This window comes from Watersipora subatra, chromosome 2, assembly GCF_963576615.1.
Source record: "Watersipora subatra chromosome 2, tzWatSuba1.1, whole genome shotgun sequence".
Classification (NCBI taxonomy): Eukaryota; Metazoa; Bryozoa; class Gymnolaemata; order Cheilostomatida; family Watersiporidae; genus Watersipora; species Watersipora subatra.
This window is the reverse complement of record NC_088709.1, coordinates 14809069-14827632: the sequence shown is the minus strand read 5'-3', so window position 1 is coordinate 14827632 and position 18564 is coordinate 14809069. Positions and strand designations below refer to the sequence as shown.

Sequence of the window (18564 nt, the reverse complement as noted above, 5' to 3'; positions counted from 1 at the left end):
TATTGACTCGAAGTCTATTATTGCTAAAGCTTACCAACTAGGTAATAATTTTGTTCCCAAGTAGATCATCTACTTGTGAATTGGGTATTTGACTATTTGGGTCTTGTATATTTTATCTGATGACACGAAAAACTCAAGCTACAGCAGTTAGGCTATATCCTAAATATAAATAAAGAAAGCATTTTGGTTAGAAGGCCCTACATACGTTGTTAAGTGTGATCTCTTCACTGCTGTCTCCTATTTTAGACAGCTTTACAAATATAGTTTTATATTGAATGTCGTTGATTTCTATGGTCAATAGTACTAATCAGTTATCCAAGTATGCAGTCTGTTGATTCGGTAAGATTGATTTTTTAACATACATATAGCAGTCAAATTTACCTTCAATGGTACCTGCTGTATCTTGCCAGCAGTTTACAGTTTCATAATAATATTTGGAATTAACTTCTCATTGTTGCAATTTAAGTATAAAAAGATGTCTATGGTTTTACTGACCGTAATACAGCGGATGTCAGAAATAGTCCACATCAACTGGACTTGACAAAATTTATTTCAGTTGCCGTATATGCAATATAAATGTATATTGTAATATATATTTAATATAATATATGCAATATATATATTGTTTGTATTTCATTTTTATACACAATATTAGAAGGAAGCGATTAGAAGATTAAAGAATTTCTGCCAAAAATGTTAAGTTTAAATAATTTTATCATAATATTTGAGCTAGTTAAATCAACAACTTTTGAAATAAAACCCTCATCTGCAATAATTCCAGATATAATATGTGCGTGTCGTTAGAACAAAATTATAGTGGCAGTTTTCTTTGTTTCATGTTCCTTTTGCTGATCACTGTGTTAATTATCATTGTTCTGGTTTCTGGGCAGGGTGCTTGCAGGTGTGTCCAATGGTGTACCGGGCGTGTATTCTTCAATAAGCCCTGCATCACAAAAGATTTCCTAGTTGCAAAAAACATAGAAACTTCATTATATAATGCAAGAATTATATGCATGTGTTGAATTATATTTGTGTTTTTCTGTTTTAACTCATAAAAATATATTAACTTACATGTATGTCTCATACTCTGATGTATTTATATATGAAACTCTGTTACATAGTACAACAAAAGACTTGCAAAGTTTAAACAAAAATATGTTTTACAAAGCTCATAGGAACATAGACTTTAAAATGTAACCTTATTTTTATTCACTTTTTAGTTCTGTTCAATGAACAACAAAATAAAGTGAATACACTAAATGAAATAAAAACTTTAAATTAAGCCCCCCAAAAAATCGATATACAAAGCTTGCAGCTGATAAATTTGTAAAAGTTCTAAAACTTTCTTGTTGTTGATATTTGTAAAGTTAGTAGTACACTTGACAACAAACTATAGATACTCTGATTTCTGAACCAACCAGCATGAAGGATACATCATCTTTCCTAAATAACCAATAGTTGTTTTGTGTATTAGTTTGTATTGATTCGTTAGCTCAGGCTACAAAAACATTAATACCAAAGATATACCATTTATTATAGTGTTAAGGCTTGATCAGAGTTAGATCATAAATAATGAACAATATGCAATTTAAACAAAAATCATTTTTAGGTTTATTGCAGCTTATCTGGATTATAAATATTTTACTACGATTGTTGTAAACGCTTGAAATAAATGCTAAAAGGAAAACATGTTGATGCAGATGTGACTTTTGTAGAAACATTGACAACTTAAATACTACAAAGTTTTAAAAATCTTGGATCAAAAAGGTTTTTTGGCATTAATTTTTGTTGTTAAATAAATAGACGCTTACCACTTCCTGATGAAGCTTCATAGCTTATTATTCTTTTTAGTAGAGTTTTGTAATACTTCAACCCTCCAGCAAACTGCTTTCTCGTAAAGTTGGAGCGATTACTGGTGAGAAGGACCAAGCAGCTTACGGTAGTTCCTAAAGCAATTAAGACAGTTATACAAGGGATGATATAACAACTGCAAAATAAGCACATCAGTAGATGCTCAGCATTAGCGGTGAGAAGATTATTGGTCACTGAGTCTAGACAGTATCTCTGTTATTTCTATTTCTAATAATCAACTTTCGAACTTTGAAATGGTCCCATAGCACTTTAGTTCACTCAAGCCATTATAGAGGATGACTCCCATTGTATGGATAATTTTGAACCATAAAACTAGCATATTTATTATACTTGACTTTGACATATAATGCTTTATTTTTAAATCTTGTGGATGTTTTCATAGGTTTGCAATTCAAGATCCATGACCAACCGGCTTTTGTGTGGTTTTGTCTAATGAGGTCCTATCATAGGCATCCAATATAGAAGTGTATGAGATAAAACATACCCCACAAACTATTGATGACCAAAAGAAGCATCGCATTTCCAAATGTGATCGTCTGTGAAATTTGGGTCAGCCTGGTGATAAATAGAGACAAGGTGAGGAGAAGGTAGGCAGCCGCATATCCAGCCAATGGAACAAAATACTCCTACAAACAGTAAGAGTTTGTAACGTATTTATCATCTGGTTAATTAATGCTATAACATTGTGTTTTTAACACAATATATATATATATTGTGTTTTTAACACAATATATATATATATTGTGTTAAAAACAAACAATGTTATAGCATCTGCTCTTCATAAATGTTGGCGAAGAGCAACTTAATGAAATAAATGAAAACTTGCATTGAGAACCTTATAAAGCTAGTGAAATTAGATTTAAAGTGCTCTGAAAATAATTATTATAGTAATTGTCACCATGTTTACCTCCAGGCAAAATATACCAAAGTTTTGCAGGGGACTCATTGGTATCAAACTACGTTATAATGAAACAACTCTTTTCGTAATAGATTAGCTTAAAGTTAAACTTAGGTTTTGTAGAAACCCTATGCTGAGAGGAAACTCAGTATATAGTATAGAGTTTTCATGTGGGAGTACTTCCTTACTTTTAGCTGCTGGCTATTGGTTTCTGTCAGGCTTCTGTTTCTGTCTGACTTTTTCCAAGTTTTCCAAATAACATAGCTAAATGTTCCAACCATTCCATTGTCTACAATTATGGCTGGAGCAAAATATCTACAGCATAAAACAAAGTTTATTGAACACGTATATTATAATCAGATCATAGTTAGGCTGTGTCAAGGTTTAATGTTCCGCAGTGCTCTGTTTTGTTAATCGTATCCAAGAAGAGCAAGATTTTCAAGCTTGTTGTTGTCTGAAAGCATTTATAAGTATATCTTTAAAATTCATTTCATGTTAGAGTTCTTTTATAGTTGGTGAACTGAAGAGACATTTGATTGTACTGAAAGTGTTAAATTTATTAAAAATGTCTGCATTTGACTGAATATTTATAGCTAAAGGTATAGAACAATGACAGATGTTAGGATTATGTCAGACTATTTTCTATGGTATTTTGTCAATTAAGCAAAAGGGAAATAGGTTTTAAAAACATTATCGACTCACAGTAATATGCGAAAGATGTGGCCAGTGGTTGAGGAAGAGATCCAACAATACGGAGCAGATGATAGATTATAGTCGTCTGTGAACAGTGGTACGCACGCGACTATGGCAGGTAGTATCCATCCCAAAACTGTGTAGAGTCTGAATGAATTAAGATCATAATCCAGTTAATATAAAGCTTGAGTAAGTATAATCACAGCTGCTAAATCATAGTTTTTTTGTCAAACATGCAAGGTTTTTTTTCTACTTTTCAACGTCAAAAATAAATTGTGGAACCTTATTGAGAAAGGCCTTTAATAGGGAGTAAACTACACTTACTTTTCATGTTTTGAAGTGTTTTTCTCCTTGATCATGATAAAGTAAACAAAGATGGTCAGATTGCAAATCCAGATCATTTCAGCAAAACCTGTTAAAGGAAAATGTATAAAAAATAGCTTTTAAAAATTTTTTTTAGAACATATATGCAAGTTTTGAAAACGCAAAAGCAAACTCCAAAATAATTTAAATTATCATAACTTTGATTGATATCTCACAGAAAAATTGGAGGAAGAATCCTTGAGCACGACAAGAAAGTGTCCCAGAATCTTCCGGTCTTCCAGAAAACTGTAATATATTTAGCAACTGTCAGTGAACCACTTCAACTGAAACTTTCTAAATAAAGAAATATCCACACTTATCACTCCGCTTGTCTATCTAAAATGGAATATATAGCAAGATGATACATAAGATATTCTGTTGACTGAATCATGTTGTCAGACTCACTTGCAGACTTAAAGAGACAGTGGTAGATTAGTAGACAAGTATTGTGTGCTGTTAGGAACAGCAATAACATTGACACTACATCTAGCTAGCTGTGACTAATTACATTTGTCAAACATAAAATCTCAATTTCATTTAAAAACATTTTTGGTGATGGCTTTTTAGAATATATTTATTTGTTATTATCATATATATATACTAGTTGATTGATCGGTGTTGGCCGGCTAATAAAAGTCTTTGCACAGAAAATTTATTTATATTTAACATATAACAATAGTTAACATTCTAACTTTCAAACTTCATATCATGAGAAAAATGTTTTATGCAGTTTAAATAAATCAAGAGAAAAAATAAAACAACCGTGAAGGTTTTCAAACTTTGTCAAACAACTGTAACTTTCAAACTTCATATCATGCAAAAAATGTTTTGTGCAGGTCAAATAAATTAACAAACAAAATAAAACAACCATAAAAGTGTTTAAATGTAAATGTGAAATAATTAGCAAGTAATAGCTAAATTAATTTTGCTACGATTACAACAAAAGATGATTTGGTAATGATACAATTAATACGAACTGAAAAAAAAAAAAAATTTTGAATATGCTGAATTAAGAATATCAATTTGCGCATAGAAGTGTGTGTGTATAAAAAAGGTTACTGTTCTAGCAGAAGCTATCCATCAAAACTTTGAATACGACGATACTGGTACTTCTTGATACTGGTACAAATGTAAAAATGAGATATAGGAGTGTCTCTGTCTGGTACTTTATCTGACCGAACGGTGAGAAAATGGAGAGGCTGTTCCTACTCAATATAATACAACTGTCCGTGTGAAAAGTATTAGTAATTTAGCAATTTAGCAATAGAACCTAACAAAAAACCGGAAATAGACATTCACGACAATGTGAAAAAGCATTGTGTTTCATAGAGTTTCAATTATTATGTCATTTAGTGTATGAAATCAGGAAAAGGGTGTATAAAGTATGTAGTAAGGGCTTTGAGCCGTAAGAGCCTTTGTGGTCTGGTGGTTAGACAATTGGATTGTAAACCTGCAGTTGCAATAACCAAGAGATCAAATCCAGTAGGATGTGAGATTTTAATTCAAGATTATAATGACTATAGGTGGACAGAAATCCAAACCGATGATAACAGATGACAAACTTAATAAATATATAGATAAGATATATAAATCTAAAAGTTTATTGATTGTCATCGTCATTACCTGTCTGTCCAGTTATAGTTATTAAAATCTTAAAATGAAAAGCTTCGTGCTGAATTTGCACTCACAAAGATTGCAGTAACCAGTTTCTAAATGCTGTCTAACCACAAGACTACTCAGTTCTTACATTTCTATCGCTCATACCATATACTGTAAGCACTCCTACAATGTGTGCGTGCGCGCTTGCGCGCGTGCATGTTTATTTTCATCAACAGAAACAATACAGAAAAATAAACTGCATATTAGTAAATATATCAGGTTAAATACAAATTAGTGAGAAAATGAAAAACTATAGCAAAATTCACTCAACCTGAGCACGAGATAATGATGATGGAGCCATAGGTGCACTGTAGCCCAGCTAATGTCGCGCAAGCCCCAAAAACAGCCAACAGCAGCAGTATAAAGGCAGGCCTCAGCCCACCCCAGTCAAAGAGACAGGAGATATCATTTTACTTGCTTTTCAAAGTCAAATTTGTTTACAATTTTCTTCAATCTTTCAGGTAGGTTATTCCAATAAAAGGTTGTTTGATATTGTATAGTTTTTTGCCCAGCACTAGACGTAAATAAGGGAATATGAAGATTTAGAAGAGAGTGACGAGTGCTATAGGAGTGTGGTGGTCTCCCATTCCCAGATGAATGAAAAACAGTATGACCCCTTAGCAGCAGCTTTAACGTATACAATTTATCTATTGGTAAAATATTAGTTTGAGTAAACAATTCTTTTGATAGATAGTCAAAGGGTTTATGACATATAATTTGCAATAGCTTTTTCTAAAAGACTTTTATTTTATTTAAAAAATATGTCAGGTGAGTTGCCCCAAGATTCGAGGCAGTATATAAGTTTAAAATTCACTAAGGAGTTATATAATGCAATCATTATTTCTCGTGGGAAGTACTTTGATAACCTATAGAAAAGTCCAACCGCTGGACGAAGGTCCTTTAGTATATGTTAAATATATGAGTAGACCAATTCAGATTATTATTCATTATCATGTAAAGAATCCGTTCTAGAAATGTTTACTCTATAGAAAATTTACATTATAAGAACAGTAAAATACATGTAAATTGCCTAATTCGTTCCAAGATCTTTCCAAACTCGCCCCTTTGGCCATGCAAAACAGGAAAAACTTTACTTAACTATTTTAATTTGTAGACTGTACCGTAACTGTAGTATTATTGGTTTGCATTGGCAACTTTTCTCTTTTTTATGATCAATATCCTGATTTTATAGACCGATATTGTGGTAATTTTACAACAAGTTGATGGGACTGCACATTTTCGACGTTTATTCACAACGATTTGCCTATTTTTTCTAAACAGCAAAGTCTATTCTGCAAATTAAAACTAATAACAAATATTTTGTGCGTATACAGTAAGGCAAAACAACAGAATCTTTTTACTATGAGAAACTGTTCTACCTGTTTGTCGTCCATTTGTACCCATGGGTCAAGGCTAGGATAAAATATAACTTTCGACAATACTCCAACCTGTGCCATTCAGTTTGGTAGACCGACGATGTAACACCTGTACCAATCGATCGCCTCTAAGTATTTATAAACATTTGCGCAGCTATCCTACTTTATGCTTCTTTGACGATCTATTCTGACAAACTAGAATGTCGCAAAAGTTATATATAATAAGTATAATGCTATATGCAAGTTCGCAAGTGCGGCGAGACAAACTAATTCGTCCAGTTGGACACTTTACGTTATTTGAAATTTTTACGATTGGTACAAAGCAAAAAATTCACATAGTTTTTTTACGTTATCTGGAATTTACGTTATAGGAGTGTCTACTGTACACCCTTTTCCCAACTGCACATGCTAAATGGTGTACTAATTGATACATTGCTAACACGAGCTACGGTGTCCCTGTTATAAAATATTTTTCACCTTCTCTCTCTTCGTCCTGGCCACACTAGGGCAAATTTATTTTCAGCCATATGATATCAACAAAAATTTCTCTCAAAATTAAAATTTGGCGATCGTTGTACTGATTACAACGATATCACTAAAATGTTGATATGTTATTTGCCGAAATCCCTCCCACAACGCCGGAAAAAGATATGCAATGCTCAATATTTCAGTTCAGCGTTATTCATTATGGTAAAAACGGATTTGCAAACAGATAAGCGATAGAATTTTAGTTAAAATTTTGAAGTTTTGTAAAATGTATATTAAAACTCTCTTCAAGTATGTGCTTAGTAAGTAAAATTCATTTAAGTTAGATATATAGTAATATATATACCAGTATATTTATTACTATATTTGCGATAGCTTCTCAAATAGAAATGTTTTTCAAATTATGCCATACAACAAGAATGAACTAAAAAAGAAAAAAAGGCAACAGTGAGCTACTAAAATTGAACAAATGGTTTGACAAAGTGTTAAAAATGCTTTTTTTTGCTAAGAGAACGGTTATTATGTGGAAGATTGTTAAAACAGCTAGCAATGGTATTTTTGAAACAATTGTTAGTGGTTGTTTGCAATTTGCTCATATCACGTAAGTTAAAATAAATTGAAAACCTGTAAATTTCATGTAGAAATTGAAGACACAAGCCATGAAAGATCTTTAAACTAGTAATTGAAGTAAAGTCAACATTTACCATAGGTAAAGTCAAAAGATGCAAAGATTTGGAAGGATCATTCGTTGGATTAAGATATGCTGCAATATGATGTAGATTTGCAATTAGTCGAAATGCTCTTTTTTGCAACAAAAATAGCTCATTTGTGACATATCTTGGATCTAGATTATAATAAATGTGTATACCGTAGATAATATGGCAAAAGATAAATTGATAATAAAATACAATGGCAGATTTTGAGTTTATGTATGATCTGCACACTGAAGCAGAGTCAATGACTTATTGATCTTGTTACAAATAGTGTCAAGATGATTACTCCAAGGAAGTCGGTCAGTCAAAACAAATCCTAGCAAATCCTAGGCAATCTACAAGTGATAGATTGACTGTTAAACTTAAACCATAACTGTCACGTACAGCTTTCATCATTCTTTCTAAGCAAATTAGACATGCTGCTTCCGATTTTGTACTCAAAGTAAAGATTGGTCCACTAACTTTCAGCCATAAAGGCATTTTTACAGCGCTTCAATATAAGTGTCGAAAACAACACGGTCGACACAACGAGCTTCGCCCATAAATATGTGATGTATGCTAGTTTTTTAAGAACGGAAGTTGGAGATACTTAGTCTGATTTAGAATGATAGAGATGGGTGTCTTAAAACCCATTATTATCTAAATTCAGCCTTCAAAATAATCTCGGTTTTTTATGAAATGTAGATAAGCTATTTAACATTGCTCGTAGTCTGTTACAGGATGTTTAATAGGCTGAACGCTGAGAAAAATGAGCTCAAAAAAGCGTGATAACAATGCTAGCTTGTGATAAATTGGCGTTTTTTGAGCTCATTTTTCTCGACCTTCAGCCTATTAAACACCCTGGTTTACAGTACCATAGGCGTATGCAAAGCTTTTTGGAATAAATCTGAGAAGATTATTTATATATATAAATAATCTTCTCAGACTTATTTTGTTTTTACTGTTAAAAATAGTACTGGAGCAATAAGAGACCCTGTGGAACACCAACATCTATTTCTTGCGTCAAATATTTTTTGTCATTCATGACAACCTTTTGTAAAAATACGCTTGAAGTATTTGCAAGGAATTACTTTTAAAACCAGCAAATTTTAGCTTATGAAATGATATTTTGTGATTGGCACAGTCAAAAGCTTTGCTAAAATTCCAAAGCATTAAGGAAATCTTTTTATCTCTTGTTTTAATGTCTATACGGTCTGAGATTAGTTTATGAACAGCATCAGGGCATGAGTGACTGTTTTTGAAACCACACTGATAAGGATGTAAAATATCATTTTTGGGCAAATAAGAGTAGATGTGGATATTTAAGTACTTTCAAAACTATGAAATAGGGAGGGGTGAGATAGGGCTTAAATTTGATGGGTCTTATTATCTCTTCCTTTGAACTACGGAGTAACCCATCCATGCTTTCATGTAGAAGGAAAACAGCTATCAATCAATGTTCTGTTAAACGCATCAGCAATAATAAGTACAATGAATGAAAGAGTTGCTTTTAACATTTTCACAGAAATATTGCCTAAGCCTGTTGCTTTTGAATTAGGTATGTTACTGATGCATTTTACCAAATCCCGAGAAATAAGTTTTAAAAACTCTTTAAATGTGCTTTTCAAATCAGTGTTTTGACAAGACAAATAAGAATTAGCTGACAGTAAAACTTAGCTTGAAAGTTTACTTGCATCAGACACAAAATGCAAGTTTTATTCTGAAGCTGCCAAACAAGTGCCACAGTTTTGAGGTTTTTTATCTTTCACATTCAAAGTTTGCCAAGGTTTACGCGCATTCCCAAGCCTTGACTGTTTGAAAATTTTGTCAATACAATTTGTTTCTTTTTCCTTTTAATAAAACTAGTGGCAAAATGTTTTTGTAAGCAGTCCAGTTTCCAGTTTTTCAGCTTTTTCTCCACTTTATCTTTTGCTGTACCTCTCTGTCAAGCCAGATAGGTAAAAATTCTGATTGACTTTATATTTTGCTTTCCAACTAGAGCTCTCTTTTTTGTTCAACAAGTTGACATTGAAATCACACAATATCAAATTTTTTTCAGTGTTGCTGTGACTCTCTTTCACAAAGTCTAAAAAATTTTCTATTTAATCTACTCTTAAATTTAAACGCCTATAAATAAAAGACACTATTTAAGGTCGCGAAAAGACTGGAATGACTTAAACGAAAAGGCCTTCAGCATCGATTTCATTAATTGCAAATTCTAAACACTTGAAATTAATGAAGCGGTGAATATAGCATAACAAGCCACTACCCTGGGTATAGTTACTATCATTTCTTATGATATCGTAATAGGAAATTTTAAAGTAATCATCACCATGTCAGCTTCAAAAAATGCCTCAAAAAGTAAATACCGGTAACTTTAAATTTATACTTGAAAACCAAATACTTAACTTGATTCATTTCGGAAAATAAACCTCTAATATTCAAATGGGCAATAGAAAATCCTTTAGAGAGATCCATCATTCAAGAAGTTCGGCATGACATAAACGATGAGCTGATGGTATACTTATTCCATGTGAGATGGCATTTTGGTAGAATAGGGATGAAGAAAGCTTAACCTTCAAGAACCTCAATATTTTACCATCTTTGAACAATCTTAATATAAAAGTATTAGGGTCAATATCTTTGATATCTTGATTAATTTTATTGTCATCTACATCGAGTGGCGTACTCTTAACAATAACAATATTTTTTAAGAGAATCCGGATCAATGAACAGTCTGCAGGACAACATCAAACATATCAAACATCAAATGGATCAGATTTCCAGCAATGCGTAACTCTTTAGCGATGTTTAGTGATTGGGACTAAATCATAATCCTAGGATTGTCTGACTTGAAGTTGTAACTAGTTACGGGCTCAATTATCGTTGGCCCGTACTGACTGTTAATAGCTTTCCGTACCGTGTCGTGGTTAAATTATCTATGTAAAGAAAAGTTTGGTAGAATTGAAACCCCAATGTTGTTGTTTCCAACAAAAGCAGTTTGCTGTTGTTTATGTTGAGCTGATTGTTTGACAGCTGTGACTCGAAAAAAGTTGATCAACATCCATTATGGTAATATTTGAAGTTGAAAGCATATTTAGTTTGTTGCATGATTTACTTTTTGGGTTTAAACACATAGTAGCATTTGTTGATAGCTTCCGTGGTGTTTGACCTTAGACATGAAGATTCATTTTTTTTGTTTCAGCATAAGAACTTTTAAGTTCCTTGAGCTCATCAGGCAATGATTTTTGCATAGCTAGTAGTTTGTTATCAAACTGGTTTGATGACCATAATGAACAGTTGATGAACTCAGCCTTAAGATTCTTTGTGGAAGTAGATGTTGATTGTAACTTGTCAATTTTTGCTTCCAATTCAACAACTCTGTAGATTAGGAATTCTATTGTAGTAGTCAATTTTAAGCAGCTCTTATATGTTTTTGTGGCTTTTTTTAAAGTAGTGTATGAAGCACTTGTTGAGGCTTCATGATTAATTGTAGACAGACACAGGGGGGGGGGCGCTGATTGAATACATGATGAAGAATTGGATGAAGACAACTTTGAAAGTTCACCAATGAACTTTGTTTTTTTGCTCATTAAGAGCTTCTCTTGATCGTATGTAAAGGTGGTTAATATCTGTTCATAGTGGGAAAAGAAGATGTCAAGATTTGTAAGCTTGTTCACAAGTATTCTACTCGTAGTGTTGTAAAACTTCAGATTATACAATGTTGGAATATTGGAGTGAACAACGAGACCAGAATGATCTATATTCTTCTTGATCGACTCCACTTTATAGTGGAATGATAAGTAAATCATAAAACCAAGCTTGAAAACCTCATGAATGGCAGCAGTACAACATATTATTCTTTATGGGTTTTCAAGCTTACCCAGAATTTTGTAGGTAGTTTTAGTCCTTTTGGTGTGATCTATTTTTTGTGCAAAGATATGATCCTGGAGAAGACATATGACAGCCAACCGGATTTTATTATTTCACTTGTTTCTTCTTCAGAAGTCTGACTGTCTAATTCATCTATCTGCCCTTATTTATTAGTATCAAAACATGATTTTTCCCTCCCTTTTGATTTATCAGTCATTGCTTTACTGAATGTTTTCAAACTTTAAAAGAACAGCGGAGAGAGCACAAATTATACAGCCTGTTGTGACATTGCGCCCAAAGCAACTCTCGCAATACTATATACATATCATACATAGTGCTGCACGATATCTTTGCATGTACATTCGATTCTTTGGTCTCAAAATATATCGAATATCGAAAAATATCAAACATTGGAGTTGTCTTCTTTTGATATATATAGTGTTAGGCTTTAACAAGAACAATATGAGAGGATATTGGTTAATATCGGTTGAAAAACAGGAGTTGTCACCTCGTTACAATAAAGAAAATAGACAACTCAATTTTTGCAAAATAAAATCAGCCGATATTTCGATAAAATATCGGCTTCGATATTCAAATCGACTTGAAAACTGACCAAATATAAATTCATCCACTGAAATATATCATCATATCGAATTATATCGTGTTATCGTGCAACACTAATCATACACAATACTACATTTTTACATCGCTTTTCGAATTTAGTCATATCAAATCAGGCATCATCTAAGTTGATCGATTTAATTTAATATTAATAGATTTATAAACATGTTTGACAATGTGACTAAACAAAGAGAAGAAGTATAACTCTTTAGAAACTGATGCATCATCACCAATAACCTTTTTAAGCAAGAAACAATTTTCTAACTGTACTCTAGGGATGAGCAGTTTATGGCATTAAAGTTTTTAGATACTTACAGATAGAAATGTTATTGTGTATCCAAAAGTTGCCAGAAGGAGGTTGCATAGTATCCGCTAAAATAATAAATGATAGGGCATAGAACTTTAGAAAGATTACGAAGTTATTTATGCATGTGGTTGTAATAAACTTTACTGATTTGGAACCTTAGCTTTCAACCACAACACCAGCATGAAGTCTTAAAACTAATGCAAGTACATGTAATCAATACAAAAGTCCAAAGCTAGTCAAATGAATAGCAACATTGCCAAGTTTCCACTGTACAATTAGAAGCAAATAAAAAAAGAACATACAGATTAAAAATATAGTATAAAAATTCATAACTAGTAACTTTTGCTTCCTAGTAAATATTGACGAATAACTTTGAAACTTTCTGTAACAATAATTCTTTCAGTAATAGTCTATATATATGAACCTAAGTGTTTGTCTGTCGTTTGTCTGTCATCTGTCGTATGTCTAGTTATAGCAATAAAATATGCACAAACCAAAAATGCTTTGTACTGAAGTTGAACTCAGAAACACCAGTTTTGCAAAGATGCGCACTAACCATAGCACCACACGACAACCTTACCATACTATAGAATAATTGTGAACATACTTATTACACCTGCCATTTTTATGGGCGCAAAAGTAAAATACGTGCCCAGACTTTTCCAAAGGCTTGCACTTGCAAAAATATTATTGATTACCACTAGCATGCTTAAAGACCATGATTGCCTGAGAGATCATGATGCGTAACGATTATAAGAACAACTATTCCCAACCGTGGCAAAGTGGCTTCCAATCTGAGCATCTGCCAAATGTATGGAGCCGGTTCCAGTAAAATGCCATTTTTTAATGCTTACTTCAGATGAATGGATGCGGCTCTTATTATAGTGAAGATTTAGCCTAGACTAGCTTTTGTTACTAGCTTAAGGTACTCAAACTCATCGGGTAAAAAAACTTAGCCAATGGCAATTACATTACCCACCATCATTTATAAGCTGTTTTAAATCTTGAACGAATGTGTAGCTTATATCCGTGCAATTCCGGGCATTCACCTCATAATAAAATAATGATATGTTACAGTTGTACATCGAAATAAAGATATGTCATCATTTTAAACTTATATAAATTATAACTGTTGGTATAAACTAAATCATTTATATAAACAAACATCTATTTCTTAATTTTTAATATGACTTCCTTCCATAATAAATTAAAGTGTCAACACCGTAACTTACTTCATGGGATAGCTGAAACCTCCTGAGCAGTAAAATGCAGGAGAAAGCCAGCAGAAGAACCACAACAGATAATGAGCTCAACCCATATTTGACTTTCCGAGCGATTTCCTGTAAAAAATTGTGTTATCTATGGGCTTATAAAACATGATTACTAATAATAACAATGTCAAGGAGAAAATTTTACAAGATACAGCAACATTGTAAAATCAGATAACAACAATCATTTACCAAAAGACTTTAACGTGTAACAACTGTAATCAGGGTAAACCTAAAATGATAAACTAAATAATTGTCATGCGATATAGTTTTTTAAGCCATGAAAATTAGTGTCATAGCATGTATATTACCCATTCTCCTGTTATAAAACCAAAATCCAGTAATTCTCCTTCATCTGTTGTATTCATGATGCTTTTATACTAAAAATAAAAGAATGTATAATATTGAGTACTACGCAATATGTACATGTTTTCCATGCTTAATAATTGCTTTTTCCACACTTTGAGAAATACTGTGAAACTTTTGTTTCTATCGTTAAAACTGTGGCATACCATATATGGCCATTTTATAGAATTCCAACTCATAAGTAATGCCTGCTAGTAATTATTAATGCATAAGTAATGCCTATTAGTAATTATTAATGCATAAGTAATGCTTGTTAGTAATTATTAATGCATAAGTAGTGCATATTAGTAATTATTAATGCATAAGTAATGCCTATTAGTAATTATTAATGCATGAGTAATGCCTGTTAGTAATTATTAATGCATAAGTAATGCATGTTAGTAATTATTAATGCATAAGTAATTCATGTTAGTAATTATTAATGTATAAGTAATGCATGTTAGTAATTATTAGTGCATAAGTGATGCCTATTACCATAGTTACTGTTTACAAATTCAACTTCATGTAAAATTTAACTAACGAAGGAAATTTGTCGGCACTTGGAAACAATCTAAACTTACCCGGAGTAGCTGAAACTCGCAACTAGTTATTTTCGTGAGAGTTCATGAAATTTATTTTGAGTAACGGGAATATTCTATACTCCCTTAATCTATTTCCTTGATATAAATTAGGTAATTGGTATTATTCTGTGGTCTTCGGTAAAATACTTCACTTACCGAATTTCATTTTTTTTGGGAATGTTTAATCGGTTGACATGGTAACCACATTTTAAGGTATTTCTGTGTGTAATAAGTAAAATATGATCAAGAATCAGGTGTTCTATCAATAAAATATAAATGAAATATAAGGTCTAATACCATTGTAGATCCTTAGTAACTCTAGCTCCAGTAGTATGACTAGAAAGATAAAACAGAAGTGGATAAGTTACATTTTGTGGACAAGTTACATGCGACGATCGACTGTTTTGAGTGTATGAATTGCGTTATGGGCTGAACAGAAGAGAGCTTAAAAACTGCCAATTTGCTGGAAATATTTGTTTATGTATTGTTTGTATAACAAAATGTTTTTCTGGACATTTGAACTGACAGACATTGACTAGGAAAACATTGAATCAGATCTGGCTGCATACCGGAACCACTTTACTCTGAAAGTGAAAGAGGAGGTCACTGTGAGTTCTACAGTTACATAAAGCATGAGGATGAGTTATCTGGTAGGTTCCTATCAACTTTAAAAGAACTATTGGTCAATGGCAACTTTCATACATGTGAGAATGTAAGGCACTCTGATGCGGAATAGTTCGGAGAGAACTGTTCCAGCTGTTATATTGAAAAAGAGTCATGGCAGGAGCTAAAAGTGATCGCATAAGCTAAAAGGACTGCAAACCGGTTGTGCAAGTCCTAAAGACTGTTTCTTTAAACTCAAAAAAATTTAACAGTATGCAAAATCAAATCGAAATTTGCCAAATTTAGAAATTCAATGGATCAGGTCTACCTTGTCATCCATGTGTTTAAGCTATACAGGTATCTGTGAGCTTGTCTTGGTCCTACTAAAGAAAACAAGTTCATCAGGAGAGAAAACTTTGCTTTCCATTATGACTTATTCAAGTTGTCTTTTTCACATGAGCTTGATAACAAAAGCAATTTTTTACAACTCTGGCTATGCCTTTTGGCTGATACCAGCTTCTGATGTTTCCATATAGAAGTTCTGCACCAGGGGTTTATAACAAAATGGTTAGTGAGCTGTAGTTCTTCAATGATAATTGCAGATATTTAGCGCAGGCTTGCTTCAGTCTTCACCGTGAGCAATGGCCACTGGCAAACTTTAAAACCAATACTTTATGAGATTCTCATCAAAGCCACTAATAATGATAAATATAGTATCAATAAATAATGTAAATCACTAATAATAATCCAACAACAGATATTCTAAGTGAATATTATTATATAGTTGGTTGTTTGATTACTTACTGATCTAGCCAAGAAAACAACCTAACTACAATGGTTGCCTGGCCCTGAACGGCAACCATTTAGTGCCACTTTTAAGTTAACTGTTACAGTTAAACTTAACAGTTCTTTGTACTAAATATATTACATGGTACGCAGTTTATGACTTTCTGCCAACTCAGTATAGTAGACTCATGCTGTAAAATCTCTATTTCAATGCCGTGGCACTCTGTTTTTTCACTTTATCTATTGGTTGCAATTAATCTATGATGATCGTATAGCCTGCATTGCAATTTGTTGAAGCTTTAAATATTTTTATTTCACTATAAATTGAAGGCATACAGTAAGACCTCTAATTAAACGCCATGACACTCTATTTTTCAAGCTGTCTTCTAGTGTGGCGGTCAATTGGAGGTGGTGTTCAAATAGAGGCTGGCGTTGTACTTTTCAAATGGCTCGTCAGAATTTTGGGAAGATAAATTTAGCCCTTTTACGGGCGAAGCAAATGCCGCCTATATTTTGTCCTGTCTGGCGGTTCCAAACCGTTCATAAACCGTTCCAAAAGGTTTATGAACGGTAGTCCGTTAATAAACCTTTTGGACGCAATAAATCTGATAATTTACCTCCGACTTGTCAAAGATCTCTAAATAAAATATGTATTGGGAAGCCGAGAAATATCTCCACCATTTGTTATTTATTGCATGCAATTATTCTGCGATGATATTATAGCCTGTGCCTTGCTTTGCAATTTGTTAGAGCATTCAATTTTTAATTTCATATTAAATCATCAAAACATACTTTTATTTTATATTTATACTAGCTGCGCTACCAGGTTTTGCCCGAGTATTAATAAAAATCAGCTTATAAACAATGAGAAGTAATAAGAGCTATTAGCTATTAATATAAGTAACTCGCTATTAACCTGGCAGATTGCCAATAGGAAATTTTAGCAAGCTACTTAACTAATGACAATCACTTACTTACACTATCACCCTGCATGGTATGCAAAGCTGTTGGGTATGTGCTCCCATATAGCGACTTATATCAGCGTGCAAGCGACTCATTCTCTGTGGGCTATTGAATAGGGTGTCAGGCTGGTGAATGGTAGGATCTGAGGTCAAACCTTTTTCGGTACAGAATTTTTATTCCAATAATTTAATAGCTATAGCTGGAGGGACCCACACACATACACACATATCCACATACTTTGAGAAATATATATATATAGATTTAACAATGCTGAATAACAGCTTATTGCACTCATTGAGATATTTGTTACAATTTGCAGCCAAAACAGGCTTTTTTGTGCAATAGAAAAGGAGTTATGAGCGTCGATCCATTGTAAGCTGTGTTAAGATTGCTGTAGAAACGTAATGATGCTATTAAACAATAGCTATAAATCTGCAAATTTATAAGTTATATCATGATAATCTAACAAATGCTACAAATATATATTCATGAACAAGTGACATAAATGAACCATACTTATATTACATGCAGAAACAAAAATTATCGTTTTTAAAACAAAAGTATTTCCCTCGTTTGCTCGGGTAGCTGAATGAGGCGTTCCGAGATCAAATTCTCTGTGAAATGAATTTTATCGCTATAATTGGACATAGGGTGCACAAAAAGACAAAAAGACAAACATCACGATTTATATAAGTATATTTAATAATGTTGTATTAAAGCTCATTGCACTCATTGCACTCATCCGATGAAGGCCGTGCACTCATTGCACGGCCTTCATCGGATATGGGTATGTTCTTGGCAGACCTGGACAGGTATTTGGCAATTTGCGGTGGTCACGGTGGCAGCGGGGTTAGTCATATTATCACGGGAGACCTTTACATAGATACTCTAAAATCAAGCTCATCTGACTATTTGGATATATAATTTTTCTAGCATTATCTCTGTTCTTACTCGTGTTACTAATATCTCTCAAACTTGCATTGACCATATTTTGATCAACTTCTCTGCCCCCAACTTAATGTGTGGAACCATTCTTAAAGATACCTCAGACCATATGCCCATTTCTGCAGTTTTTGATAATATTTTTAGCACTAATGAAAATACGCTTTTTACTAAGCGATGCTATAGAAATTAATGACATATTAAAAATGCAGAAAACTCTTGGTTATGTGGATTGG

The 18564-nt window shown here is 32.8% G+C and overlaps 1 protein-coding gene across 1 annotated transcript; it reads right to left on the bottom strand.

The window, feature by feature from the left end:
- Positions 1–860: 860 nt before the first annotated feature.
- On the bottom strand, positions 861–14157 carry LOC137387989 (cyclic AMP receptor 3-like). Its single transcript, XM_068074505.1, has 9 exons — positions 14073–14157; positions 12849–12905; positions 4003–4072; positions 3788–3875; positions 3473–3610; positions 2959–3085; positions 2357–2498; positions 1812–1946; positions 861–943 (listed from the first exon to the last, which is right to left on the bottom strand). Exons 4-9 carry the CDS (start codon positions 3862–3864, stop codon positions 861–863), a joined length of 702 nt encoding a protein of 233 aa, XP_067930606.1. The 5' UTR covers positions 3865–3875; positions 4003–4072; positions 12849–12905; positions 14073–14157.
- Between the last annotated feature and the right edge of the window lie 4407 nt (positions 14158–18564).